We start from the raw sequence: 23,346 nt of genomic DNA, 5'->3' as shown, positions 1-23,346 counted from the left end.
CGTTTGACAAAATTATCTGTACGCCAGACCTACATGACATGCAGTTTACCTATGTATTATTCTGTTCTCACACAGCTATAAGGACATACCCAAGACTGGGTAATTTATAAAGGAAAGAGGTTTAATGGGCTCACAGTTCCACTTGGCTGGGGAAGCCTTACAATCATGACTGAAGGTGAAGGAGGAGCAAAGGCATGTCTTACATGGCAGGAGGCAAGAGACCATGTGCAGAGGAACTGCCCTTTATAAAACCATCAACTCTCATGAGACTTATCCACCATCATGAGGACAGCATGGAAAAACCCATCCCCATGATTCAATTACCTCCCACCAGGCACCTCCCACAATATGTGGGAATTATGGGAGCTACAATTCAAGATGAAATTTAGGTGGAGACACAGCCAAACCACATCATTCTGTCCCTGGCCCCTCCCAAGTCTCATGCCCTCACATTTCAAAACCATCCCTTTCCAACAGTCCCCCAAAGTCTTAACTCATTTCAGCATTAACTCAAAAGTCCACAGTCCAAAGTTTCATCTGAGACAAGGCCGGTCCCTCCTGCCTATGAGCCTGTAAAATCAAAAGCAAGTTAGTTACTTCCTAGATACGATGGGGGTACAGGCATTGGGTAAATACACCCATTCCAAATGGGAGAAATTGGCCAAAATGAAGGGGCTACAGGCCCCATGCAAGTTCAAAATCCAGTGGGGCAGTCAAATCTTAAAGCTCCAAAATGATCTCCTTTGATGCCATGTCTCACATCTAGGTCATGCTGATGCAAGAGGTGGGTTCCCATGGTCTTGGGCAGCTCTGCCCCTGTGGCTTTGCAGGGTATAGCTCCCCCTTCAGGCTGCTTTCACATGCTAGCACTGAGTGTCTGCAGCTTTACTAGGCACATGGTGCAAGCTACCAATCTGGGATCTGGAGGACAGGGACCTTCTTCTCACAGCTCCACTATGTGGTGCCCCAGTGGGGACTCTGTGTGGGCTCTGACCCCATATTTCCTTCTGCCCTAGCATAGGTTCTCCATGAGGGCTCCACCCCTGTAGCAAACTTCTGCCTGGAAATACAGGTGTTTCCATACATCCTCTGAATTCTGGGGAGAGGTTCCCACACCTCAATTCATTTCTTCTCTGCACCTGCAGGACCAAACCATGTGGAAGCTGCCAAGGCTTGGAGCTTGTAAGGTCTGAAGCCATGGCCCAAGCTGTCCCTTGGGCCCCCCTGCCACAGCTGGAGCAGCTGGGACACAGGGCACCAAGTCCTAAGACTGCACACATCGGCAGGGGGGGCCTGGACCCAGCCCAGAAAACCATTTTTCCCTCCTAGGCATCTGGGACTGTGAGGGGAGGGGCTGCCATGAAGGTCTATAACATACCCTGGAGATATTTTCCCCATTGTCTTGGTGACAAATGTTCTACTCCTCATTACTTATACAAATTTCTGTAGCTGGCTTGAATTTCTCCCCAGAAGGCGGGGTTTTCTTTTCTACCACATCATCAGGCTGCAAATTTTCCAAATTTTTATGCTCTGCTTCCTCTTTAACACTTTGCTGCTTAGAGATTCCTTCTGCCAGATACCCCAAATCATCTCTCTCAAGTTCAAGATTCCACAGATCTCTAGGATAGGGGCAAAATGATGCCAGTCTCTTTGCATAGCAAGAGTGACCTTTACTCCAGTTTCCAACAAGTTCCTCATCTCCATCTGAGACCATCTCAGCCTGGACTTTATTGTCCATATCACTATCAGCATTTTGGTCAAAGTCATTCAACAAGTCTCTAGGAAGTGCCAGACGTTCCCACATCTTCCCATCATCTTCTGAGCCCTCCAAACTGTTCTGACTTCTGCCTGTTACCCAGGTCCAAAGTCACTTCCACATTTTCATGTATCTTTACAGCAGCACCCCACTCTCTGCAGTACCAATTTACTGAATTAGTCCATTTTCATACTGCTATGAAGAAACACCTGAGACTGGGTAATTTATAAAGAAAAAGAAGTTTAATGAACTCACAGTTCCACATGGCTCTGGAGGCCTTACAATCAAGGTGTAAGGTGAAGGAGGAGCAAAGGCACATCTTACATGGCAGCAGGCAAGAGACCATGTGCAGGGAAACTGCCCTTTATAAAACCATCAGATCTCATAATACTTACTATCATGAGAACAGCATGGGAAAAACCTGCCCCCACCATTCAGTTACCTCCAACCAGGTCCCTCCCATGACATGTGGGGATCATGGTAGCTACAATTCAAGATGAGTTTTAGGCGGAGATACAGCCAAACCATATCAACCTATATGACAAAACCTGCACATATGCTTCTGAACCTCAAATAAAAATTTAAAAAATACACTCCATGCCACATAGAGTGATTCAGTAATGATATAAATTTAGTAACACAGATTCCTTCAGATGGGTAATTGCATTGTTTCACCTAACCTCCACCAGACTCATAATCCCCTCCATTTTATTGTTTATATTTAAAGTGTTTTAAAATTAAAATCTGACTTCCTATATGAGTATAAATTTCTGTGTTATTACTGTTCCTTTGTCTCAAATTTTGTTGTTGTTGTCCCACAGGACATGTGATTAAATGAGTGCAGAGTTTGCCAGGCTGGAAAGTTTGGCAAGTTTGCCATGACTACTAGAGATCGTAGCACATTACTCAGATAATCAGAACTGAGAACAAGTTCTGCCTAAATGAAAATTCATTTACTGCTGATACTTACTGTTGGTAGTAAATAGTTATACTCACTCCTTAAAAGATAGGAGCGAGGAGGAATTTGGAGTTTACAAATTGATTCTTTCAGGGTCTCAAGTTTTGTTTTACAAACTTCACAGCATTATACTGATGAAGCCATGATTGCTTGCATTTCAAATGTTGAAAGAAGTGACCAAAGTTATTTGGCTATTAAACATGGTGAAAAGGGAAAAGAAAGATGTTGAGTTAAATGGTTATCCTTAATGCATAGATTTAAAAATATCTGTACAATTGCTAGTTACACCTGTTTCCAAAGAGTAATCTAATTTCTGATTTCTGCATGCTTGGTGGGGCTGTCTTTTATTACTTTTTCTCAACGGCCCACAGTTATCCTTCATGGTGTGAAAGGGTTATTTAGTGCTTTTAGTGTTTCCTCTGTATCCCTAACTTGCGTTCACTTCATTTAAGATTTATGTACAGCAAATACTTAGAGTTCTCATTAAACAGCTCTTATATGTTTCAATATCCATTAAAAACTCTATTTTTTAAAAAAATAATTTTATACTACCCTTGTTAAAGCCATGAAATTTGGAACCAGAAGAGCAACAAGACTCAATTTTGCCACTTACCAGCTCTGTAAACATGAACCACCCATTGATCTCTCTGAATCTGTCTCTTCTTCTGTAAAATGGGAATCATAATGACATCTCCTTTACTTACCCAACCTCCACCAGTAACTAGTTATCTGACTTTGGCACGTTACTTATTCTTCCTGTGTCTCAATTTCTTCTTTTACAAAGGAAAGAAAACAGTCCCTACCTTGTAAGGCTATTTAAGAATTAAAGACATAATATATGTCAAATGTGTAAAACAGGTACATATTAAGTGTTCAAAAAATGTCAGCACTTGTTATTGCTAAAAAGATAAAATGAGCTAGTGTATGCAGCATGACATAGTAGAAAGAACAAGGACTTCAGAGCCTAACAGACGGGTTCAAATCATTCCCTGCCATTTATTAGTTGTGACATCTTACATAAATTTTTCTACCTCTCTAAGCTTTGGTTACCTCAATTGTCAAAATCATGGATATTAACAATATTCATATGCATAAAGAGCAGTGTGGGTATTCAATAAATGGTGGTTATTATGAGTATTATGCAAAAGTAACTTTTGTAAAAAATCACTGCTCAAATAATATTTATAAGGGAGTAGTAATCAAAGAGGCTCCTATCTCAAACCTGACCAGGAGAAGCAAGAAGAAAGCATATTCGAAAGAAACAGGAAAACAACAAAAACAACAGTGAAACAGAACAAATATATGACCATAACAAAATCCTTTACTGATGAATTTGTCAGAAATTTCACAAAATGAAGAGAAAGGTCTTTGGATTCACAGTTATACACTTCTGCTTGGAAGGTTTGTCAAATAGCAACCTCTGCTTGGTAGGTTTGTCAAATAGCAACTGTGTAATAGGAAATATACATATTTCCTTCTAAGAAAACCAGACTTAGTCAACGGGTGGTCTTCACCATAATCATAACAAAAATATCCACATATCTGGAGCTAAAAATGGGTAATGTACATGTAGCACAATGTAACACTAAAAATTGGGATGGTAACTTCTTGTTGGACTAGTTTGATATGCTAGGCTAGCATACCACAAATTATATAATGACATATTTAGTCCTATTTGCTGTAGTGAAGTTGGTAGAATATTAACATTTCTAGGATCTCATACCTAGAAATGACACATGAATCAGTCCTTGAATGATATTCATGGTGACATTAGAAGACAGTTCATAATCATTACCAATGTTGCTATTATTAAAGTCAAATGCCCAGTACTCATTATCACATGATATTCTAGAACCATTTTTATAGTTTAAAAACAGGAAGTAGGGAAAATATAAAAATATATGTTGAGTAAACATAAGCATAGAGAATACTTCTATGTTCTAACACATGTGATAAATATCTCATGTAGTGTTTTATATGTGGTATTAGGAAAACAGGCAAAGTGTTATAACAATTAAGCAAGTACATTCAACATATATGGCTAGAATGTCAATGATCTGAGCTATCGTGCCCTAACTTGCTCTAACAACTGAAGACGTGTTACACCTATCTGGTTACTTTGTTTCCTGATTCAGGAGCCAATCTCATTCCTATGTAACAGGACAATAAAACTCTCTAGTTAAGCAGCAAATTGACCCAGCATTAAGACAGACTGGATATGGAGTACATGTCCCCTTGTTTCCCATTACTGCTTCCACACCATTCTTCCGTCCTTCTCCTTTCCATTTCCACTTAAGTTTGATTCTCATTTCTTCACATAATACTACAGTGATGGTTAATTTTATGTGTCAACTTGGCTGGGCCATGGAATCTAGATATTTCGTCAAACACTAATCTAGATGTTGCTAGATTTTTTGAAGGTATTTCTGAGATGAGATTAACATTTAAATCAGTAGACTTGGAGTAAAGCAAATTAGCCTCCACAATGTAGGTGAGCCTAATTCAATCAGTGAAAGGCCTTCAGAGCAGAAACTGAAGTTCCCCCAGGGAAAGAGAATTTTGCCTCCAGACTACCTTTGAATTTGAGCTTCAATACCAACTCTTCCCTGAGTCTCCAGCCTGCCAACTTGGCCTTCAGATTTCAGATTTGCTGGCCCCCACAACTGCATGAGCCAATTCATCAAAAATTTTTCTCTCTCTCTCTTTCGTTCTCTCTGTCTCTTTCTTACTAGGAAGACAATGCTAAGAGATGAAGTCAAAGTGGTAACCAGGGTCATAGAAGGAAGTTGCAGCTCAAGGGGTGGCTTGTACAACTTGAAAGGACTTCAGTTTCTCTCTGAGTGAGTTAGGAAGTCCTTGGACATTTTTGAGTAGGTTGACATGATTTGACATGTTTACAAAACTTCAATCTGGCTGTTGGTTGAGAATAAATCACTACTCACAATCATTTAATTTTTCTGTACCCAATTTGCAAAACCAGTAAGTGAGAATTGGAGATCCTTTTAGGTTACATTCAACTATTAAGACGCCATAAAAATATGGATGGAAAGGGTATTTTTTAAATCCCTAGTTTAATTAAATGTTTTGTAATTGATGGCAAACAACAAATCAGTTGCTCAACTTGATACCATTTTTAAAATAAATGTCTGGCATAATTCATGATGATCTAAGCTACTCATCAAAGTGCCCTTCAAATTATCAGATTTTTCTATTTGCCATGGCCTTAGAGTTATTTTCACATGCTCCCACTAAAACTTGGCTTAAAGAACTCCTGAAAGGAAAAATGGCAGAGATTCAGTAGATGCAGGATGTATTGTGATTCAAATTTAGATGAAACCAATCAAGTCTTGGCATGGGAAATTGAAGTACAATGTATCGAGATGTGTTGTTTTCCTGATAACACTTAAAAAAGAAATCCAAATGCTTCTGGCCTAACCAGAAAAAGCTATTATACTTGTGATGTTGAAGATTTTTTTGCATTTGACTGATTTTCAGTGTGAAACCAGGCCACGTGCATGAGCCAGGGTTTTCCAGAGAAACAGAACCAAAAGGACAGATAAATAGATGACAAATATATAGATAGAGATTGATTTTAAGAAATTGTCTCATGTGATTGTAAAGATTGTCAAGTCTGAAATTTGTAGGACAAATCAGCAGCTGAAATTTCAGGCAAGAGTTGATGTTGCAGTCTTGAGTCCAAATTCCACAGGGCAGCAGGATGGAGGCTCACACAGTTTCTATGTTGCAGTATTGAGGAGAATTCCTTTTTCAGGAAACCTCGGTCTTTGTTCTTAAGGCCTTTACCTGATTGGAAGAGGCCCATTCACATCATGGAGGGTAATCTGCTTTACTCAAAGTCTACTGATTTAAATGTTAATTATATTTTTTAAAAAAGTCCTTATAGTAACATCTATACTAGTGTCTGACCAAACAACTGGGTACCACACAGCCTAGTCAGGTTGACACATAACATTAACCATCAAACCATGTTAACCTTCAGTCCAAAGCTCCTTCACAGGGTAGGGTCTAAGCAAATGCTGAACTGAATAACATTAATTTTCAAAGAACACAGATTATTCCACTTATCTGAAATCTGGTATAGTATTCTAATTATTTTCATTGATCTTCACTTTTCTCTTTTTGCTGGAAATAAAAGCAAGAGGCACTATTCAAAGTTCTGTTATTAAATTCATGCATGAGAACAAATAATATTATTAATGAGGAATGAAAGAACAAGCTTTCTTCTACTTCTTTATTCCTATGTTGCTAATACAAGTTATATTTGAGAACTGCTACAGTAAAATCCCTAGATTAGGTTCATCTATTGTCGTAGACTGAATGTTTGTGTCTCCTTCCCAACACCCAAGATTAGTATGTTAAATCCTAACGACCATGTGATGGTATTTGGAGGTGGGGCCTGTGGGAGGTAATTAGGTCTTGAGAGAAGACACCTCATAAACGGGATTACTGTCCTTATAAAACAGACCCGAGACCTCCTTCACTTCCTCCCGCCATGTGAAGTTGCAGCAAAAAGACTACTGACTGTGAATCAGGAGGCAATCCCTCACCAGATACTGAATCTGCCAGCATCTTAATCTTGGGCTTTGCAGCCTTCAGAACTGTGAGAAATAATTGTTTACTAGCCACTTAGTCTACAGTATTTTTATAGCAAATTGAATGGACTAAGACATTTATTAAATGTGAAAAATAACCTGAAAATGCACAAAAATTGCTTTAAACTAAGTTGAGTCCAGGATGTTAGTAGTGTCTAAATGTATTTTCTTGGGATTTGAAGCTCTATTCTCACAACTGGAACCACTGAATTTCCACATACTAGGGTTTCTTAGAAAAATCCTTCTCTTAAGAAGAATGTAGGGGCTTCTACCCTAGCATCTTGGAACACACCATTTTTCTACTTTGTTTCTGTGAGTTCTGACCCTGTGCCCCAGTACTAGAAATCTCTCTTGCTCCAAAGCTGCAATACTCACCTTGAACATCCAGTCTAATGATGCTGATTATCTATTTTTAACCTAATTGGCATCCCAGTCTTTCTGGGATTGAATCCTTGTTTTGCTCTTGTTAGACTTCCCTTCTTTCTAGGGTCAAGACATCTGCCTCTAGATTGAAGATAAATAACTAAGTCCTCACCTACTTGCTCAGGGTTCACTACCTATCTAGATGTACACGTGCCAACAGATTGGCCTCCCAGTAACAGCTATGGGCTATCCATGCATTGGAATACTCCTGCCTTCTCAGCCCTTCATGAGCCATGCTCTTCTTTTTTTGGAGACAGAGTCTCACTCTGTTGCCCAGGCTGGAGTGCAGTGATGCGATCTCAGCTCACTGCAACCTCCGCCTCCTGGGTTCAAGCGATTCTCCTGAATCAGCCTCCCAAGTAGCTGGAACTACAGGCGCCTGCCACCACACCCTGCTAATTTTTTGTATTTTTAGTAGAGACAGCATTTTGCCATGTTGCCCAGGCTGGTCTCGAACTCCTGAGCTCAGGCAATCTGCCTGCCTCAGCCTCTCAAAGTACTAGGATTACAGGCATGAGCCACTGCGCCTGGCTTTGTGCCATGCTCTTTCCGGGAGTTTGGGTTTCGTTTCTGAAAACCAGTCTGTCTTTCCTCCCCTACCTCTGCCCAAGGTCTACTTCTAGGTCCCCATTTCCCCAAGAATGCCTGTCCCTCAACAGAATTCACAGGTATTATTACCCTTATAAAAATGGGCCTGGGTTTTCTCACCTGTAAAATTAGAAGATTGGACTAAAGATGACCCTTTCAGTTCTGACAGTCTTATGATTCTATAAATGCCTCTTCTGCTTAATGGTCCTTGACAACACCTCAGAGAAAATACAATCACACCAGGTCCTGAGTAGATTATTTCTATTTCTACATTTCTGTGCCTAGCTCTCTTTTCTGATAATAAATTTCTCATCATTCGTTTGGAGTAATGCTTCTATTTCTTAGAGAGTACTTTTCTTTAAATACTGTAGTCATTATCAGTTCACCCAATCTATTCTAGTGAGACTATTAAGGGACGTACTAAAGATTTTCCTTCGCATTTATTACACAACACAAATTAAATTTAAACGGAAAGCATTGCTAATCCACTGCTTCCTGCCCATGAGGAGTGTTAAGACTGAGCATTCTGGCCAGGATGAGCTCGCTGGTCCACACATGCCTCTGATAATGGGCCTTTGATGGTTAGGATATCTTTGGGCTTGCACACTTTCTCCTCTCTTTTGGTGAAAGAATTACACAAGCATTTATTAGTAAACTTGTTCCCTGAGGCTTAAACGTTAACAAAGGATTAAGAGCATAAATAATTTACATGAGATAGAAACATATCCATGAAAGTATAACACCTTTTAAATGATACACTGAACAAAAGTTAACAGAGTTTTCCACTGCATATCAGAATAGGCAAATCCTCTTGTTATTTACCTTTACTTTTAAAACCGAAGTTCATAACAGTAAAATTTTTCACTCACAGAGCTATCATTTTTTTCCAATCAGAGAACTTCGGCAAAGACTGTTTTAGGAAACATGGTATCTATACTAACTGCACACATAAAATTAATCTTAAAAACGATTAATGAGATTGTTTTCCCTTTCTAAACAACTGAATTAAAGTAAAAGCATGATCAAACTACTTGGCTGTACAGAAATCAGTTATTAATACTGCTTTAAAAATGTAATAGGGAACAGCTGATTCAGTAGACATAGATATATTTGGCCTCTATAGAGCTGAACTCGTCTGTCCCACATCACATTTGAAGTTATTCCAATAGTGCCAAGCAAAATAGCGACAGAGTAATTGGCATTAAACAAGATAAAGGATACATACTCTTTGGCTATTATGTTAGCAACTGAGTACACTGAAATACTATCAGCCAACAATATAATTTCCAAAAAGAACATTACTGATATAATAAATGTTTGTGACCTTTAAGTCTCCTAAAGGTGTAGCATGGTTCTAGGAGAAATAATTAGGCATTCTTGCACCAACTTGTCTTCTACCTCAGGGAAGGATTGCTGTGCAGTAAGGGGTCACCTTAGAAGGGAATTGGGGAAACATCCCTGACCCCAAATCTCTCCACCCTGACACTTCCACTAATGACCAATCAATTTATAAATACTCTAGAGGAGTAACCGTACTTGGCTTCAAGGTGGATTTGTTTATAAAGTTTTTTTTGTTTGTTTTTTGTTTTTTGCCAGGAATCATTTCTGATAGAGGAAGGGAGAGGGTGACAAAGCATCAACAAATTGAGAGCCTGAAGTCAAAGAAAGAGAATGCAAGCAAGGCTGGGGAGAACAGAGAAGTAATAAAAAAGGAATCATTGGGTGTTGAAGACAAACTACATACTTCAATGTTGTATCCAGGGTCCACGCCAAATTTAGAAATCCCTAAGCTTAACTTTGAAATGGATAATGCTGTAACCTAACAGGCTGAAGGGAAAAAAAGAAAAAAGGACAAAATTCTTGATGAAATCAGAAAAAAAAATAAATAAAGATCACCAAGAATTCAGCTCTGATCTAAATCAAAGGCCAAAGAAGTTTCTGTAGAGGCCTCTGGATAAGAGCATTAGACTTTCTTGTAGGCAATTCTGTTAGTTCCTCTTCACCTCTTGACCTTTTATTACTTGAGCTTTCTCTGGCACAGACACACTTTATCTTTCCTCTTTTTGTAAAAATTTCTTTACTTGGTGTCTATGATACCAGACTTTTCTTCATCTCTTCCCACCCACTGGCCATACCTTCTCTCTCTCCTCTTATTGTCAGTTCCTCTTCCTCTACCATCTCTGACCCCTGCAATACTGATGTCTTCCATATTCTCTAAGGGAAACTTCATCCTCTCCAGAAGCAATCTTATCAATGCCAATCATTTTCTAACTTGAGCCCATTTTTCTCCTCTGAAATACACAGTATACCCAACCGCCTGTTGAATTTCTCTACCTGTGCTGGTTCTAAGTTATACTCATTATTTTCTCTGTCCTCTTCTCCCACTTCACTCCATCTAGTTGCTCAAACTACAAATCTGAGAGTCCTAAATTCTATCTGCTACACAACCATTGACCGTGTTCTCTACTCTCCATTCCTACTGCTCCTGAGCACTCCTCAGTCCATCTCATCTCCTCGCTGCTGTCTGTAACCTTCTCCAGACTGCTCTGCACCTTTCCACTTCCTCCCTTGCTGGGCTCTATCAAAATGGAGCCTGACTCCTCTGCTCAAAATTCTTTCAAGGCTCCCCAAATCCTGCATCATACAAAATAAAACTACACTTATTTGCATGTCACTATTTCTTCACCTTCTTCTACACCTATTGAATCAGCAATACCAAACTACTTTATCTTCCCAGAACACATCCTGTTCTCTTCTCCTATCTCTACTTGATGTTCCTCTGCCTTCAAGGCTTTTGTATTACCCCTCGCAAATCTCCTTCTTTACTGGCCGTCTCCTGATACTCATTCTTCATTTCTCAAATCAAGTGTTTTTCCTCTGTGAAAACTCTAATTCTCCCCTGCGGTTCTGGTGTTATCTTACACATATGTATCTCTACTGTTACCATGTTTGTTCACTGAACAGTCCCAGCACCTGAAACAATCACCAGCACATAGTAGGTGTTCAATAAATATTTATTGAATGAATGAGTATTGTGTATATTTATGGATATATCTGTTTCCCCCACTATATTATAAGCTCTGTTGTATCTACAAGGACTAGCCTGACAGAGTAGAACCACCACGGTTTGGTGATTGAGTTTGGTAATGTGAACATCTACACTGTGTACAATCTTGAGCATATTTCAAGTATTCAAAAATATAGAGTGGATTATGAGTAAAATCTCAATAACATTCTAGTTAATTTTTAGAGAAATGATTTTATTTTGCTGAACCATCAATTTTAGCAAATACACATTGATGGATAGAAGACAATATTGGTAATAGTAAATGATGAATAATAAAGATAATTTATTTTAGAGTTTCACCAAGTTGAAAAGGGCTCTTTAAACTTATCATTCTCATATGTTGGTGACTGATGACCCAGAAATTCATAATGCATTGAACACATCTTGAATTTACACTGCAAAGGTCTGGTTATCTGGGTTCCCTTCTCTGCTCCCTGATCCTGACTTCACACTGGGCATTAATTTCATCATCTCTTAGACTAATTCTAAGGAACAGTCTAACTTGATAGACAACAGAATTGGAATCTGTCTGCACATCTGAAGCAAAGTGTTAGCTCACAGCTTTCTGAAGAATGTTTTGAAAAGACTTCTTTTCTAAGGGCTTCTGCTGAGTTACAGAACAAAAGTCCTGTTTATTTTAATAGTCAATAAAATAAGTAGTATCTAACTTATAGGTCATATAAGGCCAGCTGAGGCTATAAAAAGCCCACAACCTAGTATAGAGGAAATATTAACATTGACAGTAAAATAATAGAAAACTATGGCTTCAATACCAGATTTGTGTTTTGAAAAAATCTCATTAGGCAGTATCTTGAGTATCAGCACAAATATGTGGGTCTCATCCTGCAGTGATATTTATTGGCTGTTCCTAAGATCAGGCCTCCAAGATTCACTCCCTTTGTGCCTGGGCTCCAAACCTAGCAGTTTTCACTGGAAGGCCACTCGGGCACTAATGTCTAGATAAGTATCTGTCATCTTTCTCTCTCTCTCTCTCTCTCTCTCTCTCTCTCTCTCTCTTCACTGCATTACCCCTGCCTAATAGCTTTGCTTCTCATTTTCCCCAAGAATCTATTTAATTCTTGAGCTTCATTATTCATTCACTGAATAAATATTTACTGAGCATCTATTTGGTGACAGGCCTTCTTTCAGATGCTTCCAGTGAACAAAACACAAAAGTCCCTGTCGATCTGGAGCTTTCTTTCCTCCTCCCTTTCCTTATTTCTCTTCCTCAATGATGACAGGAAAATTCGAATATTCTGATTCTACTCCCCATATCTGCAAATGTACCAATCAATAAGCTATAGATGGGATTAGTGAATTCAGAGTACATCTCTCATCTTCAGAGAGAGGTCCATGTCTCAATTCTTAATACCATTTGTTCAGAGTTACAAGCAGTGTCCATGAAATGCCTTGCCAGCAGGAAGAGGCTTGTGGGGAAATTGGTTAACTATTGTAATGAGTGTAGCCAATGCTGTGAGAACAGACTTCTTGAAAGACATCATCCACTGAACAGGAAGATCGGATGTGAGTGGGGAAGAATAAGTGTACATGGCAGGCAGCCTGGGTGACTGCTTCTGCCTGTCTGAGGCAATGAAAAAGCGCAAAATGTCCAGAGGAGCCTGCTGCCTATATATCCCGGTCTCTGGAGTGCTGAAGGTTAGAACTGCTGAGAATCTAATCCAGAAGGAACACAGTCAGCACAGCTGCTCTGCGACTTGCCCTTTCCTCCCCACTCACAGGCCAGCTGAGGCAACCTTCAAATAACAGGTCTCTTCTCTACCTGTTCATTGCCATTAAATGCCTTTAAGTCATGCATTTAAAAGCTGAAAGTATTTTGTGAAATTGTGTATATATGGGTATTTATAAATTGGAGTTACCATCTGAGGAGTGTCTGTACTTAAACAGAGCTACTAATTACATAGGAAAAAACGTTGTAGTGACTGGAGTTACGTGCACCGGTGACTAGAGCCAGCCAACATAATGTTCTAAAGTGCTTAACTTTTTTCACTTAATTCGCTTTATTGAATACAAGAATAAAATTTTTATATTGAAATGCTTTTGACACAATTTCTTTCATGTCCTGTGCTGTGCAAGTGAGGCAGTGGACTCTGGGAATCGAAAGGCTTAGACTGTTCTTTTCCATCACAGCTGGTATGTATTCAAAATGCAAACCAGCCTGGGTATTTCCAAGGAGAATATTCTTTTCATGATGAAGCTGGAGTAATCTATTCTTTGGTAGAAATGACCTGTGTTTTCATGGCCTGATAACTGAGCAGTTTCATATGATTTGATGTATTCTTTGAGATCAGAAAAAATCTGTCATAGATCTTTTCTGAAGATTAGGGCAATAAGCAACCTAGGGTTCTCTGATCTTCAAAGGAAACTATAAATACTGACTCCAAGGTCAACGAAAAAAATACTACAAGCAGCAAAAAGCCAGACTTATGGTTCATCTAATTTATATTCACTTGTTACTTTCAAAAATTCGAGGAAATAAAACTTTAAAAAATAAATCTAAAAGGGGCTTATGTCTATTCAGCTTAAACAGAATTCAAGTTAGTATGGGTTATTTCTGGGAAACAGAATAAGACAGAAAAATAACTATATAGATTTTATTTTAAATTGTATGATATGAGAAAATAGGATCATTTTGCTTATGTCATTTATATGTTTAATAACAGTAGCTGCTATTTATTGAGTACCTCATAGGTGCCCGGTGATGTATTAAGTGCTTTACATACAACTTGGCAAAATGATTTAAGAGAGCATGCTCTAGGATCAAATTGCCTGAGTCTAAATGCTGTCCATTTACTGTGATCTTGAGATAACTGCTGAATATCTCTGTGCCTGTTTGTTGTTTTGAAAAATGGGGATAATCATAGTATCAAAATCACAGGATTGTTTGAGGACTGAATACATAGCATACCATAGGCATTCAATATATTTTAGCAATCATTATCTCAAAGGTATGTAGACAATCAAAGAAGCCCCCACTTTTTTCCTATTTCATAGGAGGAAATATGAGGTACAAGAAGTTAGCTTCTTTACTAAGGTTGAACACCTAAATCAAACCCAGCATGGTTAAATTCTTGAGGCTTATACTTTGTAATAGCTTGTTCTTGCATTGCTATAAAGAACTACTTAAGACTGGGTAATTTACAAAGAAAAGAGGTTTAATTGACTCACAGTTCCACAGGCTGTACAGGAAGCATGGCAGGGGAGGCCTCAGGAAACTAACAATCATGGCAGAAGGCAAAGGGGAAGCAGACACATCCTAAATGGCTGGAGCAGGAGGAAGAGAGTAAAGGTGGAGATACTAAATGCTTTTAAACAACCGGATCTCATGAGAACTCAGTATTGCGAGGACAGCAAGGGGGAAATGCACCCCAATGATTCAATCACCTTCCTCCAGGCCTCTCCTCCAACACTGGGGATTACAACTGGACATAAGGTTTGGGCGGGGTCATGAATCCAAACCATGTCAGCCTTTATCCACTACAGTATACTATATAGTTGACCCTTGAACAACACAGGTTTGAAGTGCTTGGATCCACTTATGTGGATTTTTTTTTTCAACCAAACATAGATCAAATATTGATGGTGTGAAACTTGCATATAGGAAGGCTGCTGTTATATAGGTGGGTTCTGGTCCCATAAAGTCCACTGGACTTAAGTAAACATGGATTTTGCTATATGGGAGGGGGAGGTGTCCTGGAACCAATCCCCTGCATATACTAAGGGGTAACTATATTTGCCAAATATACTGGGGAACCTCAAATCTTTTTTGGCTTTAGGAAGAATAAAAACAAATAAGTTATATATGCCTGAAATTAGCAGTATTTCCCTATAAAGAACCTTTGGATTGCCATCACAGCTGCCGATTCATTTCTGATGGGCTCATGGGGAGACATGGAATGAGATTTCATCCTACATACATTTCTAGCTCATATCCTCAGTCAATCACGAGAACTTAAACACAAAGTTATGTGCATTTTGAAACTTAGTAGTTAAACGACAACAAAAAAGTTCAGAGTATCTCTTTATATATACCAATGTCTGTAGTTAATGCTCCCTTTACTTCTTTTTTCTTGGTGAGGGCAATTGTTTTGTGTGTTTAAAGAGATAGATGTTATTACCACTATAAGTTATTGCATGCTCTATGGCCTGGTTTTACAATTAAGTTGAGCTTGTGAGGGCAAAACTAAATCTATTTGGATTAGGATTATTTAATTTAGAGCCAGGATTACATCTTTAACTACTTGGTACAATGTTGGGTATGCTGTCACAGCCCAGAATATTTAACCACAATAAATGTGCTAGTGAACTGGCACAGAAGTTACCTAGATTGATGGATCTCATTTGCTGGCCTATATTATTCAACTCCAGTGGAAATTAGAATTCATTTCTAAAGGGATCTCATTTATTTAACTTCAATCTTTAAAAACTGTCTTTCTTTTAGTTAGTTATATGTTTTTTTTCTCATTTGTTTTTCTTTTTTAAACACAATATTCCTTTGAGGGGGAGTTAAAGGATTTAACTTTCTCTGGCAGCATGCCAAATAGAAAACCTACTATCATCAATTTTCTTTCCAATAAAAGATGATTCTCAGAGTGGGAGTGATAATGCTCCCCAGTTTAACCTCAGTGTTGATGAGATTTTCAAATGCTACTAAATGAAGCAGAGTCTACATTGGATGGAGCAAATTTTAATTGGTGACAAATAAAAATTAGACCACTATATGTGATGATAACCAAACAAGGAAAAAAGAAAAGTTTAAAATCAAACAAAAGGATTGATTTGTTAAGGGCATGTTTCCATAAAGTGGACGATTGTAGCCCTTTTCAAAATATGTCAAGGGAAAAAGAAGCAGTCCCTGTACTGCTCCAATCCCAATTGCATGTACTTGAGGAGCTCCAGAACCACTTGGAAAAGGATCAAGCAGCAACTCAAACAGTTGCCTCATTCAGTTTTTCACAAACTTTTAAGAAAATGGTTGACACAATATTTTAAGAATGTGCTGAAAATAATGTCTTCTCTCTATAAAAGTACATGAACATAAAATCTTCATGTAATTTCAGAAGGCTTAAGATTCACTGAAGCCCATCTGTGGATCCAGGGGACTCAGATTAAGAATGATATGGGTCTCAGGGACATGATTTATGCTTTAAATCATGCAGTCCAGAACACTGGCCAAGCAAAATCAACTAGTAGTACAACTGCAATGGAATTGTTACCAATATTAACCACTGCATAGCTATAGTTTTCTGGATTTCAAAGTGCTTTCTCACAGATGAACAATTTGATGTATCAGCCCAGAGGGCCAGCTAGGTAGATTAGGTGAGAAAAAGGGAGTAACATTGAGTACCTATTCTGTGCTGTGATGCTTATTAACGTCTGATATCCTACTAGAATTGTTTTCAATAAATAAAAATCTTCCATCATAAAATATAAATACCCTTCACTGGTGAATATTGAATACTTATTAGAGCCCTTCTAATAAAAACCAAAACACTTAGGTTTTGAAGGCATTAAGAAAGACACCTAGATCTACATTTCTGCAAGTTTTTCTGGTGGTGGGGGGGGTTAGTGGGGGTGTCACTAAGACTATTTCAGGAAAGTACATGAGGTTCTCCCTTTGCAAATTTATACATTGCATGAGTCTCGATTTTCTTCATATACTTCAACCAAAACAACATATTGCAACAGATTGGATGCAGAAGCAGATATGAGAATCCAGCTGTCTTCTATTAAACCAGCCATTAGGGAGATTTATAGAAGTGCAAAAACAATGCCACTCTTCTTACTAATTTTTTGTGTTTGTTTTGGAAAGCAGAGTTACATAAACTTGTAATGCATGTTTTATTTTAAATGAATTTACTTTTTTTCTATTTTAATTTCTAAATGGTAAATATCAATAGATACGACCCACATAAATAAAAGTTCTTTGGTGTCCTCACCAAATTGTAAGTGTTATGGGGGTCCAGATACCCAAAAGTTTGATAACCTGGCAAGTCTGAGAAGACATACTAGGGTAGATGAGCAAGAGAAGGGGTGGGAGGGGTGTGACAGGAATTGATGAGGGCACTGTGTGTCTCGTCTTTGGGACAGGGTTCCTTGAAAGGTACTAAAAGTGGACAGGGGAGGATGCAGTCCAGTCAACCTCATCACTTTGCTTGTGGCCTGTTCTTAACGCAGCTCTCATGGAAGCGCAATTTATAGAACGCGATCTTAAGAAACAAGAAAGTGGAGCTTAGACTCCTAAAATTAGGAAAGACAACTGCAATTTGCTTAGTGAAAAACACTGAAGTTACCTCTTTCCAGAATGGAAAACATTTTTGGAGTGCTGGTCGCTTTTTTTTGCCAGATGATATAAGATTTGTTAATTATTAGATTTTTGTAATACTTATTAATACATTTTTCTCTTATCTTTTGTGGTTTATTAAAAAAAAAAACTTAAAAGGGGGTACATTGGCAGGAGATACAGGGAAAGCCTAAATGTATTCCCCAGAAAGTATATTTTAAATTTTAACATTTACTTACTGAGAGGTGAGACCAGCAGAACTTCCCCGGTCCAGCGCAGACTTGAGGAACTTTCTATCTTACAAGAGGATTTTAAAACACATCAATCAGCGCTCTGTAAAACGCACCAATCAGTGCTCTGTGAACCGCACCAATCAGCAGAATCCTAAAAGTAACCAATCGTGGGGAGGATTGAAAAAAGGGCACTCTGATAGGACAGAAACGGGCAACATGGGCGGGGACAAGGCAATAAAAGCTGGCCACCACCAACCAGCAGCTGGGGTCCTCTTCCACATTGTGGAAGTTTAGGCCTTTTGCTCCTCACAATAAACCTTGCTACCGCTCACTGTTTGGGTCCCTGCCATCTTTCAGAGCTGTAACACTCACGGGAAGGTCTGCAGCTTCATTCTTCAAGTCAGGGAGACCACGAACCCCCTGGCAGGCACCAATTCCAGACACATTACGGGCACTAAGCATTGTGCTAGAGAGTTTGCTGTGGTGTAGGGGAAACATTCTTGACTTTGGAATGAGAAAAACTGTTTCAAACAACTTACTTGCCACGGGTAATTTATTCTCTCTCTTTTAGATAAAACATGGATAATATTTATCTCACAAGGATGTTTGGGATTAAAAAGTGATAACCTATGTCAATAGGACAGCATGGTGCAGTGTAGGTCTTCAATGAATAGCATGGAGAGTGCTTACAAAGGGCAACGATAAAATCTAATAAAAATAAGACGTTGTAGACAAACACTTTAAAAATACAGGGCGTAAGGTATGATGTGCCAGCGTCACTACAGACGTACTTAGAAAAATGTTCTGGGGATCTATGTAGAGGAGGACTCCCATTTGTTGGGAGTGGGGGAAGTGCTTTAGGGAAACTGCAGCGTGATGGGCGAACCCTCCTCTCAATATATCTACCTCGAAAGTCGGCTCCAGCACTGCTGAGCATCCTGGCCCAGCTGCCCCCGACCCAGCGTGAGATTTTAAACCTCTTGGGGCTTCCACGCCAGACTGGAGGGGCTCTGCACAAGCCTTGCTCGACTCATTCCGGGCACCTTGAGCGCGAGAGTCCACACTGCCCCCTGACCGACTAGCTGCCGGGTTGGCCGCACTAATTTGCGCCCGCCCGCACTCCAAGCTCGGCGCCGACCGCAAGTGCAGACGTGGGGGTACGGGATAGAGGAAGGAACTCATAAGTTCTCAGCTTCAGACCATCCACGCCTCCGCCAACATGGAAGCACCTTCAGCCTCCCAACTTGTACCCACCCCACCCGCTGGGCCAGAGCCCAGGCCTCGGACAGCGACCGAGCTCCTCCACCCACCCCGCGCTCCAGCCCCTGGGCATCCAGCGGTCGGCGTTCGCACGCTCTCTCATCGATTGGCGCTGCCTTGCTCCTTGGGCTCCAGTCGCGGGGAAATCGGCCCTAGACTTGGAAAGTCCAGCGGAGCGCTGGGCGGGAACCGAGGCAGGCGGGCCAGGGGATTGCCGATCGCACGGATGGGAGCGCGCTCCGTCTGGCGAGTGGCGGCGCCGGCTAGCCCGAGCGGCGCGAGGCCAGAGTCCCGCGTCCGCCACCCCCTCGCCTCGCGCCGGCGCGCGAGCTCCTTGCCCTTGTGCCCAGGAGGTTCGCCCCGCGTGGGGCTCTCGCACCGTCCGGGGTGGGAGCAGGCGAGCCGGAGGGAGGAGGGAGGAGGGAGCGCGCGCGGGCGGCGGCGGCCCCTCCCCTCCCCCTCCCCTCCCCCTCCCGCCGCCGCGGAGAGCGCAGGGAGCAGCCGGGGGCTCGGCGGCGTCGGCGGCGGCGGCGGCGGCGTCTACCCCCAGCTCCTCCTCCCTCCTCCTCCATCTCCTCCTCTCTCTGTCCATCTGCCGTGGTTATGGCCCGTCGCTGGAGCACAAAAGAGTCTCCGCGGTGGAGGTCTGCGTTGCTCTTGCTTTTCCTCGCTGGGGTGTACGGTAAGTGTCCGCGTCCCCGCGCCCCGCTGACCGAACAAAGCTGAGGCGACCCGGGCCCTCGAGGCCTCCAGGACTGGGGTTCCCCTGGAGACTCCGGCGGAGAGCCGGGCTGCCGGCGGGACAAAGACCGGCGAGGGGGTGGATGTGGCGGAACGGGTGTCCCCACACGGAGATGCTTTCCTCCACTCGCCCTCCTTCAGACTCTCGGGTGGTGGAGAGGGGCTGGGGGTCCCGGCCGGGAGGGCCCCGGCGGAGCGAGCGGGTGGCGGGAGGACTTCCCGACCTGCGCTGGAGGGCCCCCGCGGCCAGCTGCTAGAGGACCCACAGCCCGGCACAATCCACACACAAAGATGTATGACTGTGAGAAAGCAGAGGAGGTCGCCCCCGCCGCTGCCGGGACGGTCCGCCCCCCCGCCCCCACCCGGGGTTAGGAAGTTCTCTCACCGGTGAGATTCCCACCGCACCAGCCCTTTCCCTACCCGAGTCCCTGAGAAGGCTCCCTGCTGACTTCTCCCCACCCCTCCACCTCGCGGGCAAGGGCTCTGCCGAATCCGGGCGTGCAGGATCCTGTTGGTTTCCCGGGAGCAGCACGCGGGAGAAGGCCAGAAAATAGTTTCCAGCCCCACCTCAGTCTCTCGCTCTTAGGGTGTCCTGGCTCCCAGTTCAATTGTAATTTCATCCATCATCGTCTGCCGCTGTGGTCACTGTTACTTTATTCCAGTCGATGGATCGGGTTAAGAGAAGGCTGAAGACTGTGTGAGGACAGCTTTGTATTGCGTTGGGGTCTGAGCAAGAGCTGAATGGAATTAATTGCAAAGAACACTTATCTCTTAAGATAATTGAGTTCCACTTCTGACTTCACCGTTCTTAGTTCATCAGTTAAACACATTGAATAGGTATTTCAGAGAGCTCAGTTTTAACCTTTCCTTTTTGGAGTGTTGCTTTGATTTCCTCAGAAAAAGAATTAGAAGTTATCATTACTTTGGTAAATTTTACTTATAAAAAATCTTAAGTCATTTGCCACAAACCCTGATTTGACTAGTATAATGGTGGTGGTGGTGAGGTTTAGTCAACAGCCAATTTGTCAGCGAGTATTATCTTTTGAACGCATTTATCTACGGAATTGAATGTGATGGTGGCTTTTGAAACCTGGCAAGTGACACTAAATGAAGAATTAATGAACGTAATTGGGCATTTACCGACAGCCAAGAAATAGTAGTCTTTTTGGTACAATTCAGGGTGTGTTCCTCCCGTACCTGATTAATAGTATTTTTGTTTGTTTTGGTGAGGAGAGTGGTTTGGTCCATTTTTTATGTAGAGGTAATTGCCAAAGGTGTGCTTGTGTGGGACCAAAAACCCAGTGCACGACTTTTGATAGTTAGCTGCTTCAAGTGGCTGTGATCCCTGCTTGCCTGATGACTTGTGGGTTTGGGTCTACACCAGAGATCAATAAACTATTATGTTGTTTCTTCTGGCCTGAAGGTGGATATAGTTCTGCTCTAGGTTTGGTGTAATGGCCCAGGAGAGAGAAGAAATTGAGAGGTATCTTTAATTTGGGGTGATTAGGATTGTCCAGCTTTGTCCTCTGCTATAATAAGAATTGAATTTCTGTGATGTCTGATCAGAATAGATAAATAAATGGGCTCTTTCATTAAAACCTGTGTCATCAGTGTTGGAACTACAAGTCTTTTGCCTCGAGGGATAAGAGGCTGTGAACCCCTTAATTTGTTTTGGTGCATTCTTTAGTACTTGTACACAAAGTGACTTTCTGGTGGGTGCTTATCAAAGCTTTATCTTTTTGGAATTTGTGTTCAGTGAGGAATTGTTAGTAAGCAAAGACTGAAACTCCTTTTTCCAACAGTGTGGGCCCAGATTATAAAACCAGCAGGTGATTATGCCAAAGGTGGTTGTCTCAAGCCACAGCAAGTTTTAAAGTGTAAAAAAAAAAAAGGAGGTAGTGAACCAGGCAGAACATTAAACTGTATCAGCAGAGATTAAAGGGAACCCTTCACCCTGGAACTGAGAAATCCTCTTTATAGCTGCATGTTTTTTGTCCTCTTCTGTCTCTAACCGTATGTGGGTTTATAATAGTGAAAAAGGTCTATAACAATAGTATGGGGGGATGTGGTTCTGTAACAATAGCGGGTAGCTTAGAATATATAGTAGTTGTAATGGGTAGTGGATGCATCCTGAGAAATAGCTATCGTCTTGAACCTCTTAGAACAGATACTAGCTGTAATTTGTGAAACTGTCCCCTATACAGTAAAAAGTGTGTGTGTGTTTTAAATAGCTTCAAAAACAATTAGCTCTATTAATGAAACTGAATATTCAGAATCGCTGTTAACAAAGAAAAGCAGGTTGATTGGCCAATATTTGGGGAATTCCAATATTAATTCTTCACAGAGTGACTCTTGAAAATGAAATGACTCTAAGTTGTGCTTCAGATTTTTGAAACATTTCACATACATAAAAACTTTTTTTTGTTTGTTTATTTTGGTACTACTCTCCAGATGACGATTTTTATGGGCTCTGATATGTGACTGTTACACTTCCAAATTAACTTGTCTGAATGCCAGTCTTACCTGAAACTCTAAATTGTAATCTAGAATATAATGTTTTCCAGAAGTACTTGTTCAAGGACCTGTAATTATCTTTCAGGGGCTACTGTATCTTAACTGCATTCAGTGTGCCTAAGAGTTAGGAGGAGAGAGTAAAGGTTGACCTCTGCCACCTTTGGAAGTTTGAAGGGATAAAAACATCAGTAGTGACAACCACAAGCTTTGCTACGCATTGTCCTAGGCTTACTGTAAGAGGAAAAAGTGCTTTGTCATTTTTCACATAGGGATGTCTGGCTTTTACAAATCTATGGGAGTTTCCAAAACCTCTGTCTCCTAGTCAGTAGAAGCTGTTAGTCTTGCTCACCTCCTAAACCACAAGTTGGTAATTCTGACAGTTCCATTGCTTTATCCTTTCCACTTCTGTTTGTCTCCCAGATTAGTGTTTCCTAACTTTTACTCAAACCTACCCTTAAAATACACATTGCTTAGGGTACTATGTACATAGAGAAAAAAGTTAATGAAACCATACTCTTACTACCTGTGCACTCAGATGTTTTCTGTTTATTCTTCCTCTTTCTCACCCTTCCCTTCTTCATTTGCTGGTCTGGACTCATTAAATTAATTTTGGATCCACTAATAAATTGCAGTCCTTAGCTTGAAAAACACTACCCAAGATGAAGCCTTAAAATGTAGTTTAGAGGCCAGGCGTGGTGGCTCAGGCCTGTAATCCCAGCACTTTGGGAGGCGGAGGCAGGTAGGTCTCCTGAAGTCAGGAGTTTGAGACCAGCCTGGCCAACATGGCGAAACCGTCTCTATTAAAAATATAAAAATTAGCCAGGTGTGCTGGCACACACCTGTAATCCCAGCTACTCGGGAGGCTGAGGCAGGAGAACCTCTTGAACCCGGG

The 23,346-nt window shown here is 41.1% G+C and overlaps 1 protein-coding gene across 2 annotated transcripts in view; it reads left to right on the top strand.

Annotated features, from left to right (window-relative positions):
* The first annotated feature begins 19,440 nt into the window (after positions 1–19,440).
* LRP12 (LDL receptor related protein 12) overlaps positions 19,441–23,346 on the top strand; it is a 97,071-nt gene continuing 93,165 nt past the window's right edge. For both annotated transcript variants that reach the window (XM_008001330.3, XM_008001329.3), the window contains exon 1: positions 19,441–19,881. In XM_008001330.3, coding sequence (XP_007999521.3) covers positions 19,803–19,881 — 79 coding nt within the window. In that variant the 5' untranslated portion in view covers positions 19,441–19,802. The remainder of the gene's footprint in view (positions 19,882–23,346) is intronic.

Source organism: Chlorocebus sabaeus, chromosome 8 (assembly GCF_047675955.1).
Source record: "Chlorocebus sabaeus isolate Y175 chromosome 8, mChlSab1.0.hap1, whole genome shotgun sequence".
Taxonomy (NCBI): Eukaryota; Metazoa; Chordata; class Mammalia; order Primates; family Cercopithecidae; genus Chlorocebus; species Chlorocebus sabaeus.
Note: the sequence above shows the minus strand (reverse complement) of the source record. Positions and strands in the feature narration are given on the sequence as shown.